Here is a 21,269-nt window from a genome sequence, read left to right as displayed (position 1 = left end):
TCACTTGGCTTGAAATACCTTGGCCAGTATGTAGTGGAGATTTCTTGGAAAGCTGGGAATGGAGCCACCATTTGACCCAGCTATTCCCCTTCTCGGTCTATTCCCTAAAGACCTAAAAAGAGCATGCTACAGGGACACTGCTACATCGATGTTCATAGCAGCACAATTCACAATAGCAAGACTGTGGAACCAACCTAGATGCCCTTCAATAGACGAATGGATAAAAAAAATGTGGCATTTATACACAATGGAGTATTACTCTGCATTAAAAAATGACAAAATCATAGAATTTGCAGGGAAATGGATGGCATTAGAGCAGATTATGCTAAGTGAAGCTAGCCAATCCCTAAAAAACAAATGCCAAATGTCTTCTTTGATATAAGGAGAGTAACTAAGAACAGAGTAGGGACGAAGAGCATGAGAAGTAGATTAACATTAAACAGGGACGAGAGGTGGGAGGGAAAGGGAGAGAGAAGGGAAATTGCATGGAAATGGAAGGAGACCCTCAGGGTTATACAAAAGTACATACAAGAGGAAGTGAGGGGAAAGGGAAAAATAATACAAGGGGGACAAATGAATGACAGTAGAGGGGGCAGAGAGAGAAGAGGGGAGTGGAGGGGAGGGGAGGGGGGATAGTAGAGGATAGGAAAGGCAGCAGAACACAACAGACACTAGTATGGCAATATGTAAATCAATGGATGTGTAACTGATGTGATTCTGCAATCTGTATATGGGGTAAAAATGGAAGCTCATAACCCACTTGAATCAAAGTGTGAAATATGATATATCAAGAACTATGTAACGTTTAGAACAACCAACAATAAAAAATTAAAAAAAAAAAAAAAAGAAATACCTTGGCCAATAACCTGGGTTTCCTCCCACTCTATTTGGTATAAATTGCCTAGTTATAGCCTCTATCAAATGGTAATTTAAGTTATCTGGCAGGGGAGAAATGTCTCTCTTTGATGATTTGCAGCTGTTGAAGATTTCTAGTAACTAGCTTGACATAGAAATTTGGGGATGTTTCTCAAGAAATATCAGCTTAGAGGGCTGGGATTGTGGCTCAGTGGTAGAGCGCTCACCTAGCATGCAGAAGGCACCAGGTTCCATCTTCAGCACCACATAAATGTAAAATGAAGGTATTGTGTCCACCTAAAACTAAGAAATAAACATTTTTTTAAAAAAAGAAATATCAGGTTAGGGTTTAATTCTGCTAATTCTGGGTATTCTTAGATGACCTCCAAAGCTCAAGTGTTGAAGAGTTGGTCCCCAAGTGTTCAAAGATGGGGGTCTTTGAGAACTGATTAAATCACGAGGGCTCTGACTTCAACAATGCATCCATTCATTTATGGTTCAGAGTTTACTGGGTTTTGAGTGAGAGGCTTTGTTATAAAAGCAAACTCTCCTTTGCTTCCTAGGCACCACGAGGTCAATAGCTTTGGTCTACCACATGCTCCCGCAGTGATGTTCTGCCCCACTATAGGCCTAAAAGCAACAGAATCAGCTAACCATGGAATGAAACCTCTGGAACTATAACCCAAATATAAATATTTTCTCCTTACTAGTTGTATATCTCAAGTATTTTGTCACAGTGACACAAAACTGATCAACAAACTGAATTCCAATCTTTTCCTTGGACATATTGCCACAAATCAGTTTGGATAATCACTTTGGCAGACACTGAGACTGACTGGGGCAGGATAGGTGTTCAATAAAATTTATTGCATGTTCAGTTGAATGAATAGAAGCTTTACTGCATCAGTTCCAGCTGTGATTTGCATAGAACAGGGACCAACTCTAGTTATACAAAGCAAATAGAGAAATTCCTGGAAGGGTATCAGGAGTTCATAGAATTAAGGAAGTTATCTGGCGTGTGGCAAATTGCAAAATCAAGGCAGTTCCAGGGAGCTGGCACAAATCCACAGGTTCATGAAAAATCTGGCCCTAGAATTGCCATTAGCCCCACCTCCAGCACCCCTTCTGATCCAAGATTCAAATTCCTGGGAGTTTAATGGTCTAAATTACCTGTTTGAAATAATTAACCCAAAGGAGATAAAAGAAGGGTCTTCAACTCCCAAGATGGGAGGCTGCAATGGAAGATACTAAGAATTGTTCCAATAAAGCTTTCACACAATAAGAAAAATTTCAAAAAAGAATATGGTGGTAACGGAAGAGGGGAATTAGATATTGCACTGTGAAGAAAGACAAATGTCATTCACATTGATACTAAAAGAGAGATGGGCTGGGTGGGAGGGCAGTTACTGGTAAAGGAGGAAATACAAGGGTGTAGTTTCAGAAGAAGGAGAAAGTGATCATCACAGTCCTCATGTAGCTGGCCAGACAGCTATAAGAACCTGGACAATGGGGAACAGAAAATAGGTATTTCATGGAGTTCCCAGGCTAACATAGGAGCTGAACAAATATTTGTTCATTGAATTCACAACAAAATGGAAACCTAAAACATGCTATTTAGATACAAGGAACTGAGTTTCCTTCTGTTAGCTCAGTGGGGAATGTGTCCCCATAGACAGTGACTCATCCTTAGAACCAGTTGAGACTTCCCATTTACTCTTAGGCCCTCATCAGGCTGTACTGGGTTATCTTTTGCCTTCTGTGTCAGAAGTATGGGGTCTCCATGAAGTTAGCCTTGGGCTTTCCCAGACTTCAACTACACTGGAGTGATTGCTTTCATGCTCCCAGGAGACATGCTTCTCTTTCTGGATTTTCAGATAAACAATCAGCCCTTAACCAGGTGAATGAGAAGTAATACTCCATTTATGTATGTTGTGTCAAAATGCATTCTACTGCCATGTAGAATAGAACAACAACAACAAAAAGAATCAGCCCTTAATTCCTGGCAATTATTTATCTCTTTTTCTATAAGAATCTCTTTTCTAGCCAATCACAGTGGTGCACGCCAGTAATCCCAGTGGCTCGGGAGTCTGAGACAGGAGGATCGTGAGTTCAAAGCCAGCCTCAGCAATGGCGAGGAGCTAAGCAACTCGTGAGACCCTGTCTCTAAAGAAAATACAAAAAAGGGCTGGGGATGTGACTCAGTGGTCAAGTGCCCCTGAGATCAATCCACAGCCCCCCCCCCCCCAAAAAAAAAAGAATCTTCTCTGCTGCACGCTGCCCAGTTGTCTGGCCCAGCTGACGGTGACCTGTGGACCCTCTGACAGAAGAGTCACCTGGCCCTCGAATGCACCATGCCTGGTTCCTCCAGCGTTGACACTATGAAGAAGGTGGTTCAGCAGCTCTGGCTGGAGGCCGGACTCAACCAGGTGAAGGTTTCCCAGGCAGTTGCAGACTTGAAAAAATTTTGTCTGCAGAATGCTCACCATGATCCCCTACTGACTGGAGTATCTTCATGTACAAGTTCCTTCAGACCCCAGAAAGTCTATTCCTTTTTGTAGTCATCTTTCTGAGGTTTCCCAAACCCACTGCTAAAGAACCAGTGAATATTCAAGAGAGCTTAATTTGAAGCCTGTACAAAAAAATTTCCCTGTAACACATGTACCATAATATAATCTTGTACTTTTGTCAATCCTTAACATCTACCTCTCTGAATTTTCATGAATTTCTATTTCACAAGGGTAATTATTTTATATACACTGGCAGCAACATACAATAAAATATTTATTTATTTATTTTTTGGTACCGGGGATTGAACTCAAGGGCATTCAACCACTGAGCTACATCCCTAGCCCTATTTTGTGTTTTATTTAGAGACAGGATCTCACTGAGTTGTTTAGTGCCTTGCTTTTGCTGAGGCTGGCTTTGAACTCTCGATTCTCCTGTCAGTCTCCCCGGCTGCTAGGATTACAGGCACGTGCCACTGCACCTGGCTCAAAATACTTAGTATTAAAAAAAAAAAAAAAAAAAAAACAACTTTCTTCTTCCTCTTGCAGAGAAGCCACATAACCCAGATATTGAATCCTGGTGTACTATAAATCTGGATTTCAATCTTAGGTCTTTCCCTTATTTGCTGGTTGTCTCATCTTGTTGAATATGACCAGAGCCAGTTCATTACTCTGCAAAACTCCTGTCCTACAGGAATTTTGAGTGAAAATATAGTTAAAGTTCCAGACACATAAAATACTGTATTTCTCATGATACCCAGCCATCAGGTCATGTCCAAAAGATAGACCTATTAAAAATAATGCTCAAGGGCTGGGGATGTACCTCAGTGATAAATCGGTTGCTTGCATGAGGCCCTGGTTTCAATTCCCAGCATTGAAAACAAAAGAAAAGTTCAAGATACCACCTCCCCTCACCCCAAAATAATATGTTAGACAGGTGTGGTGGCACCTGTGATCCCAGTGGCTTTGGAGGATGAGGCAGGAGAATTGCAGGTTCAAAGCCAGCCTTAGCAACTTAGTGAGGCCCTAAGAAACTCAGTGAGACTATGTCTCTAAAAAAATACAAAAACATGTTGGGGATGTTGCTCAGTGGCTAAGCACCCCTGGGTTCAATTCCCAGTACCAAAAAAAAGAATATGTTAGCTGGGACATGAGACTGATCAAATTATATGCATGCAAGAATACGGTATAATGAATCCCAGTATTATGTATAATTTTACTAATAAAAATAAATAAATAGATTCCAGTTTTTTACTTGGGGAAAAAAGCAATGTATTAGCTTATCAACAACCCCAGAGTAAATCTGTAAATCTGATGGCTGGCATCATAAGTGTATCTGGTGGGTACAAATAATCATTTTCTAGAAACCCATTATTTTGTCATACAGCAACATTTCATTAGGTACTATCTATCAGAGCTTGAATAACATTTCCCAGTAAAATCTCTCCATTCTGGTCCAATGGTGTCATTCAGTGGTGGAGCAATTGCCTAGCTCATGTGAGGCTCTGGATTTGATCCACAGCACAGGGATCTCCCAAATCCTTTAAAGAAACAAGTGGTTCGGTACACAAAGATGTTTGTTAGATAGAAGGAAGATCACCACAGTGTAAAAGTAAAGTGTAAAGCTTGAAATTACTACAGAGAATTAAATAAATTATAATATAAATTATAATAATTTTGTTATAGATTTTTATGTAGCCGTTAAGAGATCCTGCAGAAATATATTTACTCACAAGTGGCTTTCTGAGGTAGTAGCAGTGAGAGTGGTCTGTCAGAGATTCCACCACAGGTATGGTCGGGCCAAAAGCACAGAAGGCAATGGTGCAGCCCATCAACCTCTTCTTCAGATGCTTGCAAAATAGGTGCCAATTTCAGGGGTGGTTCTATGAGCAAATGAATATAATGATAAGGGCTGTATCATTGGTTTTGATGAGTACATGAGCTTTGTATCAGATGATGCAGAACAGATTTATTTTAAAACAGTCAAGAAAACAACTGGGTTGGATCATGCTAAAAGAAGATATATTGGGCGGGGTACAGTGGCGCCTGCCTGTAATCCCTGTAGCTTGGGAGGCTAAGACAGGAGGATCTCAGATTCAAAGCCAGCCTCAGTAAAAGCAAGGTGCTAAGCAACTCAGTGAGACCCTGTCTCTAAAATAAAATACCAAATAGGTCTGGGGATATGGCTCAGTAGTCAAGTGTCATGAGTTCAATCCCCAGTACCCCTCCCCCCAAAAAGAGATAATATTATTCTGTCACAAAGTGTCTCCAACTAGAAATGATAACTGAAAGGCTAGGACTGTAGCTCAGTGGTAGAGCACCCGCCTTACACATGTGAGGCACTGGGTTTGATCCTCAGTACCACATAAAAATAAAGAAAGATATCGTGTCCAACTACAGCTATATCTATATCTATCTATCTATCTATATATATATATATATATTTGGGGGAAACATTTTTTTCATATTGTTTTTGTTACCTTTTTGTTATTATCAGATGACAATGCTGTGGGGTTGATTTTATTTTAAAAAAGTTCTGGGCCAGGACAGTGGCATAGGCCTAAACTCAGGAGGCTGAGACAAGACTATCCCAAGTTGAAGGCTAGCCTTAGCAACTTAGCAAGACCCTGTCTTAATAAAAAGTAAAAAAGAGTCTGGGATGTAGCTCAGTGATGTGTCCCTTGCCTAGGATACAATAGGTCTGGGGTTCAATCCCCAGTACCACACACACATACAAATAAAGGCTGGGGATATAGCTCAGGAATAGAGTGCTTACTTAGCATATGCGAGGCCCTGGTTTTGATCTCTAGCACTGCACGCATGCGCATGCACACACACACACACACACGTATATATTTAGTTACACAGAAAGGTATTCTATAGAAATAAATTATAAAATTATATCGGGGAGGTGGCTGGGGTTGTGGCTAAGTGGTAGAGGGTATGCCTTGCACGTGTGAGGCACTGGGTTTGATCCTCAGCATCACATAAAAAAAAAAAAAGGTATTGTGTCCATCTACAACAACAACAAAAAATTTTTTAAATTAAATAACATTATATGTAATCCTTTTTCTTCGCAGTATTGGAGATTGAACTCAGGAGTGCTCTATCAGTGAGCTACATCCCCAGCCCTTTTTGTTTTGAGACTGGGTCTCAATCAATTCCTGAGCCTGGCCTGGAACTTGGAATCCTCCTGCCTCAGCCACTTGAGTCGCTGGGATTACAGTTGTGTATTACCATGCCCAGCTGTGATCCTGGTTTTATCATGTATATGTATGATTTTTTAATATAATTTAATCTTTTTAAAAAAAATATTTATTTTTTTAGTTGTATTCGGACTCAATATCTTTATTTATTTTTATGTGGTGCTGAGGATCGAACCCAGGGCCTTCCACATGCAGGCGAGCGTTCTACCACTGAGCCACAACCCCAGCCCTAATGTAATTTAATCTTTAAAAACTTTTTTTTTTTTAGTTGTAGGTGGACATATTTATTTGTTTGGGTACTGGGGAATTGAACTCAGGGGCATTCAACTACTGAGCCACATCACCAGCCTTTTCTGTATTTTGTTCAGAGACAGGGTCTCATTGAATTGCTTAGCGCCTCGTTTTTTGCTGAGACTGGCTTTGAACTGGTGATCTTCCTCCCTCAGCCTCTTGAGCCTCTGGGATTACAGGCATGCACCATTGTGCTCATTTATTTATTTTATTTTAATGTAGTGCTGAGGGTCAAACCCAGTGCCTCACACATGGCAGGCAAGTGCTCATCCACTGAGCTACAACTTCAGCCCCAAATGTATGATATTTAAGGGGATATATAATAAATATTATCAGTGCTTATCTAATTCTCCCACAATTATATGTACATAAATTAGGGGGAAATGATCATTGCATCCTTTTTGCCTTGACATTAGCCTCTTCAAGTACCCCATTTTTTGGTACAGGGGATTGAAATAGGGGCTTTCACATGCTAGGCAAGTGCTCTACTAATGAGCACCATACCCAGCCAATCCCCCTTGGTTTTTAGACAGGGTCCCCCTGAGTTGCCCAAGCTGGCATCAAATTTGCCATCTTCCTGCCTCAGCCTCTTGAGTAGTGGGGATGAGGAGACATGTCCTGCAATGATTGGCTGAGACTAGATTTTTCAAAAAATTTTTTCTCAAGGATCTCTCTTAAGAAGATACAGGAACAAAACTGTGTCCAGAAAAACAATTTAAAATGTATATTGAAGGCAGACGTGAAAAGAATTTTTTTTTCATACACGTAAAAAAAAGGAGGCATGAAAGAGAAACCAATGTACCTGATTGGTTTTACTTTTTTCTTTTTTTTTTTTTAAAGCAATATGACGGTCTCCCCTCACTGACTTCTTTGCAGAGTCTGGAGCCTTTTCCTTTGTTCTCACTCACCACTCACGGAGGGGTGAGATACATACCTCACCAGCTCACAGCAATTATCCTGACAGCTTTAGGATCGAGTTTTCTGGATATCTCAAAATTGAGCAAAGGGCACACGATAATGAATACTAATATGTTCCTGGAAAGATATCCTTCTGTGATAAACTCATAGTCTCCTGATTTAAAAATGTTTTCTTGGCCAGGTATGATGGGTGGTACAGGCCTGTAATCCCAGCAACGAAGACTGAGGCAGGGAGATGACAAGCTGGAGGCACCTTAGCAAGACCCAGACTCAAAATGAAAAATAAAAAGGGCTGGGGATGTAGTTCAGTGGTAGAGCACCACTGGGGTTTAATCCTCAGTAACACATACAAACACACACAATTTTCTGAACATTTACCTGGCATGACTAATCTGTAATAAGTGGATAAAATTCCTTTAACTATGTTTGTAAATATCCTAGGTTTGGGAAAGAGAGGAGAGGGTCTTTCCTTAAAAGCGTCCAAAGTCTAGGGCTGGGGACATAACTCAGTTGGTAAAGTGCTACAGTGCTTCCCTTGCATGCACCAGGCCCTGGGTTTAATCCCCAGCACCACAAAAAAAAAAAAAAAAAAAAAGCCAAGTCTAGCTGGGGGAGATGGAAACATAAATAAAAAGTGTAAAATAACAAGAGAAAGATCATAATAGGTTTACTCATAAACTGACAAGTTTTAGGGATGCATGGAAATTTGTCACCAGCCCAGAGACAGGGGAGCATTCCAGAAGAAAAAATTGAGTGTCACAATTTTAACTCACTGGGCAGGAAGATCAGTTCCCGGCCTTGAAAAAACGGAGACCAAACCTTGTACAGAAAGTACCTCAAAGTACCACTGTCAGCTACAGCTAGTGAACATCTCCACAAGTTACCATAGTGAATGCTTGTCCAAGAAGCAAGATCAGGGACTCAAACAAGAGACATTTGTCGAAAATTATCAGAGATCTCTAATACTTTTGTGTTTAAGCCTTAAACAACAAGGGAACTGAAATCCTGTTTCAGCCAAAAGCCTCACTTTCCTCACAACACTGCAAGTGTTGCCTTTTGCTGAACCGATTACTCAACCTGTCGAGAGCTATTAATTTATGCCGCCCGGATCTCGGCGAGAGAAAAGAGAACCAATAATGGCAGGCAAAGCAGAGGCCTAGTGGGTCCGGCTGCGGTCTCCAATTTCTTCTGAGTTTCACATTTTCTTTAGATGATCATCAATCTAAATGGTCCTCATACCTACTCCTTGTGCTCGCCCTTTCCCTCCTTCTCTCGCTCTACCAGTTTCTCCAGATTTCGGGAACCAGAGTTAGTAGCTGACCAGGTCCTCCCGAGACCAGCCTTTTCCCCACGCCCTAGCTGCAGCCGCAGCCCCGCCTTCCCCAGCCCTCACGGTCTCAGCCGCAGGAGCTGAGCCGAGGGGCGGGGCGGCTGCGGGCCGGGCGGCGGCGCAGGCGCAGCGGCACTGGGCTCGCCGCGCTGAACGCAGCTATGGAGCAGGCACCGCCGGACCTCGAGAGGCAGCTGAAACCTGCGCCCCTGGAGCCGCTGGGTCGTCCCGACGCTGGGCTGGAGGCTGTGGCCGGTGAGGAAGCCGAAAAGGCCCGGGAAGAGGGCTCCGAAGCTGACACGGTGAGGAGAAGGGGCGGCGGAGGCCTCGAGGCCTGGGTCCGGGCCTAGTGGGCTAGGCTGGGCTGTGCGGGTGGGCTCGGCCTGGGAGGCCCCGGGGTCGCGGGGAGCGGCTGGGCAGCAGAGGCCGCAGGTGCAGCACTGGGTGTGTGTGAGGGGGAGGCTCTTCGTGTAAAGCAGGGGCTGTGGGTGGGGAGCGAACGTCAAGAGCACGGCGACCGACGGGAGGGCTTCGGAGGCGCGGCTGCGGGGCTGCGGGGCTGCGGGGCTGTGGGGCTGTGGGTGCGGGGACCAGTCCTGCCTGGGAGGCTGGAGGAGCGGCAGCTTTCAGTGGTCGCTGCACCTGATGTCTGGTCCAGAAAGTGCATTGCTGATTTTCATGCAGTCTGACAAGGGTTTTGCTGGGAAGATGGCTATTTAATGGGGGCACCGTGAGCGATGGACAGCGGTATTCGAGAAGGAAGGGAACGCCAAACTAGAGTGAGCAGCAAGTCGGAGCTATTAATAAAGAGGGGTTGGCTGGGTGCAAACTGAAGAAAGTGCAAGGTTCTAGGTAAGGTGCAGATGAAATATTTTTTGAACTACTTGTTCGGCTCTAATTTCTTTACTTGGGGTAAGGTGTCATTTTCTATTGGAGACTTATCTGAATCCCTTTGGATAATTAGTGATTTTCACTTGTGTGAAAATGTAACATCTTATATTTGTAAGTGATTTCATTCCAAAGTGTCTACACTTGTAATGCAAGGTTTGTAGACCACGTTAAATAGAAGGACTTCAGCAATTCAGTACAGTGCTTCCTGTTAGACCTTCCTGCCCAGTCTCCTTCAGTGTGCACTGCTCATCCAGTCATTTTGTTTCTTCGCACCCCCTCACCCCAACACGTGTTAGTGCTAATATGAAACTGCCTGTTCTTAAGATTAATGGATAAGGAAAAGTCAAAAGTTGTTTGCTAAATGTAACTAGGAAGACTCTTAACTTCAAGTTTAGAGATCAGGTAATTAGAGTCTTAAGTACAGGAGTTGAAGGTTTTGCCTGCTTAAGAAAATAACAAGCCATAGTAGCATGAAGACTTTTTTCAATGTACTTTTAAGTTATAAAAATTAATTTTTTAAAGAACAGTTTTAGGGCTGGGGATGTGGCTCAAGCGGTATCGCACTCGCCTGGCACGCCTGCGGCCCAGGTTCGATCCTCAGCACCACATACAAACAAAAATGTTGTATCCGCCGAAAACCAAAAAATAAATATCAAAAACTCTCTCTCTCTCTCTCTCTCAAAAAAAAAAAAAAAAAATTTTTAAAAAAAATTTAAAGAACAGTTTTAGGTTCACAACAAAGTGGAGAGGGAAATGCAGAGATTTCCCAGTACTCCCTGTCCTCACATATAGCCTGGTGCATTGTGAACACCTTCCATCAGAGGGTACACGGTAACATTGATCATCATCACCCAGTCCATGTTTACAACAGGGTTCACTGTTCATGCTGAGCATTCAAAAAATTTCATGATGACACGTATCCACCATTATAGTATCATACAAACTGTTTTCACTGTGGTGAACAGTTTTTCTATCCTACCTGGTTTTTCCTTTCTCCCCACCCTATTCCTGTTCGGTGACAACTATTTATTTATTCATTTTTTTAATGTTTCTATAATTTTTGCCTTTTCCAGAATGCCCTGTCTTTGTAATCATACAGTACCTAGTCTCTCTGAGACTTCTTTCATACAGTAGTATGAAAGACTGGCTTCTTTCATACAATCGTATGCTTTTAAGGTTCCTTCATGTCTTTTCATTATTTGATAGCTCATTTCTTTTTAGCTCCAAATAATATTCTGTTGTTCAGATGTACCACAGTTTATCCGTCTGTTTATTGAAGGATATCTTGGGACCTTCCAAGTTTGGGCATTTATGAATAAAGCTACTATAAGTACGTACATGTGCAGGTTTTGGTGTGGCATTTTCAACTCTGTTAGGTAAATACCTAGGTGTACCATTGCTGTATCATAGGTAAGAATGTAGCCGGGTGCTCATGCCTCTAGTCCCAGCTACTTGGGAGGTTGAGGCAGGAGGATCCCAAGTTGAGACCAACTCAGCAACTTAGTGAGACCCTGTCTCAAAATGAAACATAATGGCTGGGATTGTAGCTCAGTGGTAGACCACTTGACTAGCATGTGTGAGGCACATGGTTTGATTCTCAGCATTGCATATAAATAAATAAAATAAAGGTCCATGAACAAGTTAAAAAAATATGTACATATATATAAAACAAAAACAGTTTAAAAAAATAAAATATAAAAAAGATTGGGGGCTGGGGATGTGGCTCAAGTGGTAGCACGCTCGACTGGCATGCGTGCGGCCCGGGTTCGATCCTCAGCACCACATACAAAACAAACATGTTGTATCCGCCGATAACTAAAAAATAAATATTAAAAAAAAAAAAAAAAAAAAAAAAAGATTGGGAATGTAACTCAGTGGTAAAGTGCCTCTGGGTTCAGTCCTCAGCAGGCCATCCCCCCCCAACAAAAAGATAAGAATTTTTTTATAAGAAAAAAATTACAAACTGTCTTCCAAAGTGCCTGTACCAATTTGTTCTCCCACCAGCAATTAATGAGAGTTCTTCTTGCTACACATCCTTGCTAGCATTTGATATTGTCCGTGTTCTAGATTTAGAACATTTTAATGTGTGTATAGTAGTACCTCTTTGTTTTTTTAATATTTATTTCTTTTAGTTGTACACAATGCCTTTATTTTTATTTATTTATTTTATGTGGTGCTGAGAATCAAACCCAGGGCCTTGCATGCACCAGGCGAGCACTCTACTGCTGATCCACAACCCCAGCCCCTTACTTCTTTGTTTTAATTTGCATTCTCATGACAGATGATGTGCAGCATCTTTTCAAATGCTTATTTGCCATCTGTATGACTTATTTGGTGAGATGTCTATTAAGATTGTTTATCCTTTTAGTTTTTGGTGATGAAACCCAGAATGAAGTGTGCCCATTGTTTTAATTACGTTGTTTTATTATGGTTGAATTGGTTTTTGTTTATTTTGTTCTTCAATGTTTTTGTGTATATGGTACTGGGGATTGAACCAAGGGCCTTGAGCATTCTAGGCAGGCTCTCTACCACTGAGCTACATCCCCAACCCTTTTTATTGAGTTTTAATATTAAGTTTACATTTTTTCTTCTCCTAAGATAAAATAATAATTTTAGAATTATTTGTGGAGTAGTCAGGATCTCATTTAAATATGAGAAAAGTGTGTGTATTCTGTAATGCTTAAATAATTAGTAGTAGTTTTTAAATAATTTTTGTGCGGGTTCTCACCTGTGACTTAATTTTTCTATTTTTGTTTAATCATTTTTATTGTGAAGTATGTTAGTAATGCAAACCAGCTTTCACAAAACAATTCTTTTGAAGTCCCCACATGCTCTCCTGGATTACCATCATAGAGGTAACCAGTATTCTGCATCTTGTATTAATAATTCTTTTGCTTTCCTTATAATGTTACCATATTTTTCTCTAAACAGTTCGTTGTTTAGTTTTACCAGATTTTAAATTTTACATAAACAGAACATTTTTTTCTTTGAGGATTCCTCTAAAATGTGGCTTACTTTGTTTATGTTTGTAGCTCTGTAGTATGCCATTTTATAGGTGTTCCACAGTTAATTTATCTCTTCTTATGGACATTGGAATAATGAAATTTTTGGTATTTTAAAAAGTTACTACTACCATGAACTTCCTCCTATATATCGTTTATTGTATTATATCCAAAAGTCTAGTATAAATTTAGGAGTGGAATTGCAGGATTGATTGTAGGGTAAGATGCTCAACCCTAGTAGGTAGTACCAGATTATTTTCCAAAGTGCTTGTACAGTTTATACTCCCATTAGTAGTGCCTGATATCTTTACCAGTGCTTAGTATTTTGAGACTGGGGATTGAACCAAGGGCCTTGAGCATTCTAGGCAGGTTCTCTACCACTGAGCTACATCCCCAACCTTTCTTATTATATTGAGTTTCAATATTAAGTTTACATTGTATCTTCTCCTAAGATAAAATAATAATTTTAGAATTATTTGTGGGGTAGTCAGGATCTCATTTAAATATGAGAAAAACTATAAAATAGTTTTTCAATCTTGTGGTTATTTCTCTCTTTCTGTCTCTGCCTCTATTTTTATGATGCTGGGGATCAAACCCCCTTATTTAGCCCTATGCCTCTTTTTGTATCATGGACACTTAAATTTTGATTATGACAAATTTTTATAATCATTTTATGAGAAGTTGTCAATATTTAACATAAAATCATAGTATAGAACATAAAGACTATCTGGGTTAACTAAGAAGTGATTATTGGGCTGGGGCTGTGGGACAGTGGGTCAGTGGTAGAGCACTTGCCTAGCATGTGTAAGGCACTGTGTTCAATTCTCAACACCACATATAAATAAATAAATAAAGTCCATTGACAACTAAGAAAATATTAAAAAAAAAAAAAGAAGAAGTGATTATGTCACCAGAGAAGGGGTCTGAGGAGGTCCTGAAGAAGGGAGAGGGAGAAGGGGGACCCCAACTCACTCACTTCTGTCAGACGATGATAATGATGATTTTCGTACCAGGGATTGAACTCAGGGGCACTTAACTATTGAGCCACATTGCCAGCCTTTTTTGTATTTTATTTAGAGACAGGATCTCACTGAGTTGCTTAGGGCTTTGCTAAGTTGCTGAGACTGCTTTTGAACTCATAATCTGCCTGCTTTAGCCTCTGAGTGGCTGGGATAATGCTCCTGGCCCCTTTCAGATTCTTGACTTGTACTATAGAGAGGAATTTCAGGTTACATCAAAGGAGGCACAAACTATGAAGATGTGAATTTGGTGTCAACATACCTTATATATAATCAGAGATATGATAAATTATGATATAATGTTGTGTTAAGAATTGTAATGCAAAAATAAATAAATAAATAAAATTTTAAAAAAAGAGGCACAAACTTTTTTTTTTTTAAAATAACTTTATTTTCTTTATTTATTTTTATGTGGTGCTGAGGATTGAACCCAGTACCTCATATGTGTTAGGCAAGCTCCGTAATGCTGAGCTACAATCCTGGTCCCAAAGGAGGCACAAACTTTTAAAGAAAAAAAAACAAAACAAAACAAGAAGAAGATTTGTTTAAGAAAGCAAAGAAATTACTTAAGAAAGCAAGCAAGGGAGAAAGAGTATAGGTAATTTAGAGTGAGATGCACATTTGGAGACCTGGGCTCTCCCTAAATAGTGATCATGGGAAGTTCATGTGTATGTGTGACATTATCCTTGTGAGCTCAGATCTCTTAATCATAGAGCACAGGTGGGCCATAGTGGTCTGGTTTTTTCAGGATCTCCAGATTGTTGTCATCCAGTCAGTTATCAATTAATGTTTGGAAATACTCTGATGACAAGTCTCTAACAGTATTTTTCCTAGGCTTCATTTAATCTAAAGAAAGGAAGTTCATGGTAGTAGTAACTTTTTAAAATACCAACAATGTAGTTGACATTAATCATGTGTACTCACAAAAATCTAAAATTCAAGGGCTTTTTAAGAATTTAGGCCTGGTAGAAAACAGACTTGAGGAAAGTTGAGGGTGTTTGTGGAACTTTGTAGATTTAAAGTTAGTTTCTTTTCCTTTCCCTGTTAATTTCCTTTCTACCTATTCTATTTCTTCTCTCTTCCTTAATCATAGGACTGAGGATATAGCTCAGTGGTAGAGAATGAGTTGGCAGACACACACACACACACACACACACACACGACAGGTGTATTGGCATACAGCCTGTAATTCCAACTCTTTGGGATTCTGAGATGGGAAAATCTAAAGTTCAAGACCAGCCTGGGTAACTGAGACCTGTCTCAAATAAAAAACACAAAGGGCTGGGGGTGTACCTCAGTGGCATAGCATCCCTGGGTTCAACCCCCATACCACCAAACAAAACCCCCTGAGAACTAAAAGTGATATAAACCAATGTATATCTGAATCTAAACACCACATGGTACCTCATAAATATGTACAACTAGTATGTGTCAATAAAAATTAATACACTAAAAATAAATAACTTAGGTGGACACTGTGGTGACGGCCCAGCAGCTCCGGAGGCTGAGACAGGAGGATTGCGAGTTCAGAGCCAGTCATAGCAAAAAGTGAAGCATTGAACAACTCAGTGAGACTCTGTCTATAAATAAATATAAAAAATAAGACAGGGGGTGTGGCTTAGTGGTTGAGTGCTCCTGAATTTAATCCCTGGTACCCCCCCAAAATAAAAAACTTTAATAATGCATTTTTTATATTTATTTTTTAGTTATAGGTGGGAACAATATCTTTATATTTTATTATTTTATTTTTATGTGGTGATGAGAATCGAACCCAGTGCCTCACACTTGCTAGGTGAGTGCTCTACACTGATCCCCAGCCCTAGCCTCTGCATTTTTTTATTAATTAAATAAAACTGTTTATTTTTGAAAGTACAGAGATGCTATCCTATAAAAGACATTGTACTTATGTATTATTTCCTGACATTTTTTGAAAAATGTTTGAGAATATATGTAACAAGAAGCCATCCATTGGTGACCCTAACTTATGGGGGTTCCTAAAATAGCTCTTTAATTTAGTGATTCATAAAGAAGTACAAGCCAGATGGGCATAGTGGTACATATAATTAAGCCACTCCAGAGTCTGAGGACAGAGGTTCAAATTGGAGCTAGCCCCAGCAACTTAGCAAGATTCTGTCTCAAAAAGTAAAAAAAAGACTGGGGATGTAGCTCAGTGGTAAAGTGCCCCTGTGTTCAATCTCTAGTATGGAGAGGGAAGAATAAAAAAACAAACCATAAGACATTTGGACAGAAATTTTATATTATCTGTTTAAACACTCATTTATTCAATCCCCCTTCAAAAAAACCAGAAACTTTAAGGGTTATCTGAACTCTTTCCTCTTTTTCATCCTCTATTCCATTTAATCTGTCTCTAGTTGAGCAGAATTTCAATAGCTTTTTAGCCTTGGGCTATTGTTATTGATAGGACTGTGGGCTGAGTAGAAAAGGGAAGTTGGATTTTTTATTTATGAGGGTTCTGTAGAGTGGGGCTCTACTTTCCACTAAATTCTCAAAATTACCCCCAAAATATAGGAAAGTGAGGAATCAGAAGCTCAGAGAGTAGTTTGGCCAAAGTTAGAAGCTTGTTAGTAGCTTGACTGGAATTAAATTAGTGCTCTTTCCATTAAGCCATTTTGTTTCTTTAAAAAGGAAGGAAGGACAGAGGGAAGGAAGATAGGAAGGAAGGAAACTTTAAATTAGTCTTGTAAGTTGTTCCAGTACTGTGTTTTAAGGTTTTTAGTGTAGTTATGCTTAAGTTGCAATTTAGAGAAGGAAATAGAGGCTATAGAAGATATGTTGATCTATTTACAAAACTTTCTGAGTGTTCAGTGGCCAGAAGTTTGCTGTATCAGCCTTATTTTTGACTTTGCAGATTGGACAATCACCATGTTCCAAAGGGTGGTGGAACACTGCCTAGGAGTCATGAGACTTCTGGTCTTCTGTCTCAGCAATCATCATTCTTGAAACTCTGCTGTGGCTTTTTCTGTATTCTTTTCCTTGTGTGTCTTAAATCCTTTTCTTTTCCATTGTTTAATTAGAAATCTCCTGTCATTTCCTTTTGTACATTTCCCTGTGAGGAAGAGTACATTTAGTTTTGAAAGTATAGTCAGTTTTACTTAAAATAACTTGGAAAATGGAAAAAATGAGAGGGGAATCAAATCTCTAAGAAAGTAGTAATTAGCTCTAGCAGAAGGGATTGGAAAGAGCAAGGGAATAGAATACTCCTCCAGACTGGAAGATTCCATTGAATTGACAGTTAAGAGGCAGGGTTGGGCTTATGGAATTTGCCAGAGGAGAACCATTGCCTGAGGAATTCGTAAGTGAATTTTTTAAGCCTGCAAGTGCTCATGGAGCACAGTACTTAAAAATTCCAGTGCACAATTAGCACCTTCTCTGACTGATAGCAGAGAACTGAGTAGACCAGAACTATAAATAGGTTTGAGGTATTCTGAGGGTGAGGATAATACAAAAAGAGGGCAGAAAATTTATAGGCATAGTGCTGTAGTTTGGACCCAACATTTTCGGGGTGGGGTTATGTGTTAAATGCTTGTTCCCCAGCCTGTGGCACTACTGGCAGCTGGTGGAGATGGGGCCTAGTGAAATAAAGTTGAGTCATTAAGGACATGCCCTTGAAGGGGATATTGAGACCTTAGCCCTCTTCTTTCTCTTTGCTTTCTTGCTGCTATTACGCAGTTTTGTTCCTTTGTGCACTTCCATCTATGGTGTGCTGCCTTGCTACAGGGACTAGAACTTCCAAAACTGTGAACTAGAAGAAACATTTCCTCTTTTTTTTTTTTTTTTTTTTGGTAGTGCTGGGATTGAATCTAGGGCCTTGTGCATGTAAGGTGGACACTACCAACTGAGCTATATCCCCAGCCCCAGAAACCTTTCCTTTTTTTTTTTTTTAATTTTTATTTATATCAGTTGTTGATGGACCTTCATGGTTTTTTTTAATTTATATGTGGTGCTGAGAATCGAACCCAATGCTTTACACATTTGAGGCAAGCGCAGTACCAATGAGCCACAACCCCAGCCCCCCTTTTCTTCTTTTAAGTAACAGAAAGCTCACATGCAGAGTTATAGAATATATCAGTTAAGCAAGCTAAGCAGCAGATGATTAAATCATACTCAGGAAATTTTTATTTTATTGAATTATTTTTTTTCTACCACGGGTTGAATGGTGTTTAATTACTGATCCACATCCACAGTTCTTTTTTTTTTTTTTTTCTGTTTTTTCTTTCATTTTCAGATAAGCTCTCATTTAGTTGCTTAGGACCTTCCTAAGTTGCTGAGGCTGGCTTTGAACTTGTGATCCTCCTGCTTCAGCCTCCCAAGCTGCTGGGATTATAGGTGGGTGCCATCATGCCCAGCTCAAGAAACTTTTTAAAAGTTATTTTCTAGCTCAGTGATGATTTTCTGATGTTTTTGAAGGTGACTCAGTTTTGTTTTGGGTTTTTTTCTTTTTCTTTTTTTTTTTTTTATGGTGCCAGGGACTAAACACAGGGATGAACTATCACTGAGCTACATTCTCAGCCCTTTGTATTTTTTATTTGAGACAGGGTCTTGTTTAGTTGCCCAGGCTGGCCTCAAACTTGAGATCTGCTCACCCTTCCAAATAGCTGGGATTATGGATGTGTGCCACCATACCCAGCTCTGTTTATTTAAATATTTACTACAATTTGCAGGTTTTGTATATTGAGCTTGTATTTATTTTTATTATCAGAAAAACTTAAACTTACCAGGTATGATGACACATACCTATAATCCCAGGGCCTTGGGAGGTGTGGCAGGAGGGTCTCAAGTTTGAGACCTGCCTTGGCAATTTAGCAAGACCCTCAGTAACCCAGTGAGAACCTGTCTCAGAAGGAAAAAGGATTGGGGATGTAGCTCTGTGTTCAAGTGCCCCTGTACCAAAAAAAAAAAAAAAAAAAAGAAAGAAAGAAAAAAGAAAAACTTAAGCAAATATTGACTAATTGGTAATATGGAGCTACATGCCAGGCAACTTTCAAAACTCTTTTCATACATAGACTCATTAAATGTTCTCAGTGACTGTTGAGTTAGGTACTGTCTTTGTTTGTACTGCCATAATAAAATCCCAAAGACCTTACTTCTTAATACCATTATTTTGGGGGTTAGGATTTCAGCATAGGAGTTTTGAGGGACATAACATTCAGTTCATTTTAGGTACTGTTGTTTCCATTTTACAAATGAGGAAACTGAGGCAGAGAGAGGTTTGACAATTTGCCCAGAGTTACACAGCTAATATGTAGCAGCGATGGTATTCAAATTCTGGCAAGACAAGCACTGTTATTGAGTCACAACCCTAGAGACTTTATAATTTTTGTGCTTTGGGTTGTGTTGTTTTTGGGGGGGTGTGTGTGTATACTGGGGATTGAACTTAGGGGCACTCGACCACTGAGCCACATCCCAGCCCTATTTCATATATTATTTAGAGATTCAGGGTCTCACTGAGTTGCTTAGCACCTTGCTTTTGCTGAGGCTGGCTTTGCATTTGTGATCCTCCTGTCTTAACTCCTAAACTGCTGGGATTACAGGTGCCTAGCCTTGGGTTATGTTTTAAATCCTAACTGACTTTATTTTGTTTTTGTTCTGTCATATTTTATACTTTCTTACTTTGGTTTCTATTTTGGGGTTTTCCTTTATAGACCATAATTTCTTTTGTTTTATCTTCACCAGTAATTTGGAAGGTATGTATCCTTTTTCCTCCCCAATACATAAGTTTAACAAAGTTATTTATATTATGTATAACCATTTCAAATTTTAAAAAAATCTCCAATTTATGAGTAAGTACAGTACAAAGAACCTTTTTTGCTGAACTATTTGAAATCAGGTTGCCAACATGAATGTTGCCTGTTCTCATCTGCTTATGTATTTCAGGGACACAGATATTCTCCTACCTTACCATAACACTACCTTCAAAATCAGGAAAAAAACATTGATAAATGAGTATTATCTAATCCTCAGACTCTATTTGTGTCTCTAGTTGTACCAATAATGTTCTTCAGGGTTAAATGCTTCAGTGCAGAGTCTTTATTGAATTTAGTTGTAGCTAAATTCTTTGGTCTCCTCCAATCTCGAAGAGTTCCTCAGTTTTTATTTTTATGACCTTGACCTTTTTGAAGAGTAGAGACCAGTTTTGCAGAATTGCCCTCATTATTAGGTCCAGGTTGTGCATCTTTGGCAGAAATTTTCACTAAAGTGATAACTGTGTTATAATTAGATTTTTTTTTTTTTTTTACTTTGCACAGGATTTCAGTTTACTTAGTTTGAATACTTTGAACATTATTGTTTTCCTGATTGTAAAGATACTCTTTTCTTTTGTGTTTAATTTTATGGAGACAAGCTTTGAAATTATGAAAATATCTCATTTCATATCAAACTTTATATTTGTGTATTTATATCAGTATAAGCTAGTGGATTTTATTTTGTTTTCTAACCACTTATTGAGGTATAATTTATATCCCATAAAATTCACTTATTGTAAATGTATAATTCAGTCTTTTTCAGTAAGTTTACAGAGTTGTGAAACCATCATCACAAGTTTTAGAACATTTCTATTTTTCCAAACAAGTTCTCTCCCCCTTAGAGTTTAATCATCTCACTTCCCATCCTCAGTCATATAATTGGAATTTTTCAATCTGTTGTCATTTGAGTTTGGCTTCTTAGACCACATAATGTTTTTGACTTTCATATGTTGTACAGTGTATTAGTAGTTTCTTTTTATTGCTGGAGAATATTTGATTGGATCTTTCACATTTTGTTTACTCACCATTTTATGGATATTGGGATTGTTTTAGTTTTTAGCCATTACAAATTTTGTGTGGATATGTGTTTTCATTTCTCTTGGGTAGATTGGTAGGAGTGTAATTGCTGATCATATGTGTAAGTTTATATTTAATTTTTTAAGAAGCTGTCACTGTTTTCCAAAATGATTCTACCATGAATCATTCTTACCAGCTATAGTGGCGAATGCCTGCAATTTGAGCAACTTGGGAGACTTGGCAGGGGGTGGGTGGGAATCTCAAATTCATGTCCAGCATCAGCCACTTAGCAAGACCCTAAGCAACTTACTATCTCAAAATATTGTAAGGTCTAGGGATGGAACCAGTGATAAATCATGAAGAAAACAAATAAACAACAAAAAAAGTGGAGTTTATAATCTGCTTTTACAGTAATATTAGTTTTGTGATTGTCTATGTACTTACTTTTCATTGAGATCTGTTTTCCTTCATATA

At 39.4% G+C, this 21,269-nt stretch overlaps 2 protein-coding genes and 1 pseudogene across 4 annotated transcripts in view; all 3 read left to right on the top strand.

Annotated features, from left to right (window-relative positions):
- The first annotated feature begins 3,206 nt into the window (after positions 1 to 3,206).
- LOC124101743 (guanine nucleotide-binding protein G(I)/G(S)/G(O) subunit gamma-5-like) lies at positions 3,207 to 3,413 on the top strand. The gene has a single exon (XM_046457852.1). It carries the CDS (start codon positions 3,207 to 3,209, stop codon positions 3,411 to 3,413), a length of 207 nt encoding a protein of 68 aa, XP_046313808.1.
- A 1,764-nt stretch (positions 3,414 to 5,177) lies between these two features.
- Positions 5,178 to 5,635, top strand: LOC124101696 (small nuclear ribonucleoprotein E-like; annotated as a pseudogene).
- A 3,584-nt stretch (positions 5,636 to 9,219) lies between these two features.
- Snx4 (sorting nexin 4) overlaps positions 9,220 to 21,269 on the top strand; it is a 65,825-nt gene continuing 53,775 nt past the window's right edge. For 2 of the 3 annotated variants that reach the window (XM_046457974.2, XM_058583530.1), the window contains exon 1: positions 9,220 to 9,406. In XM_046457974.2, the coding sequence (XP_046313930.1) occupies positions 9,266 to 9,406 (141 nt within the window). In that variant the 5' untranslated portion in view covers positions 9,220 to 9,265. The remainder of the gene's footprint in view (positions 9,407 to 21,269) is intronic. The other variant, XM_046457973.2, reaches the window with a different exon arrangement.

The sequence above is a fragment of the Marmota monax genome, unplaced genomic scaffold (assembly GCF_021218885.2).
Source record: "Marmota monax isolate L192 unplaced genomic scaffold, Marmota_monax_Labrador192_F-V1.1 WCK01_AAM20220418_F8-fsc00052, whole genome shotgun sequence".
Taxonomy (NCBI): Eukaryota; Metazoa; Chordata; class Mammalia; order Rodentia; family Sciuridae; genus Marmota; species Marmota monax.
The sequence above is the reverse complement of the archived record's forward strand: the minus strand, read 5'-3'. Positions and strand labels throughout refer to the sequence as shown.

What these genes read in the sequence shown, in the direction of transcription:
- LOC124101743 (XM_046457852.1), top strand. Translation starts at nt 3,207, where the DNA reads ATGCCTGGTTCCTCCAGCGTTGACACTATGAAGAAGGTGGTTCAGCAG.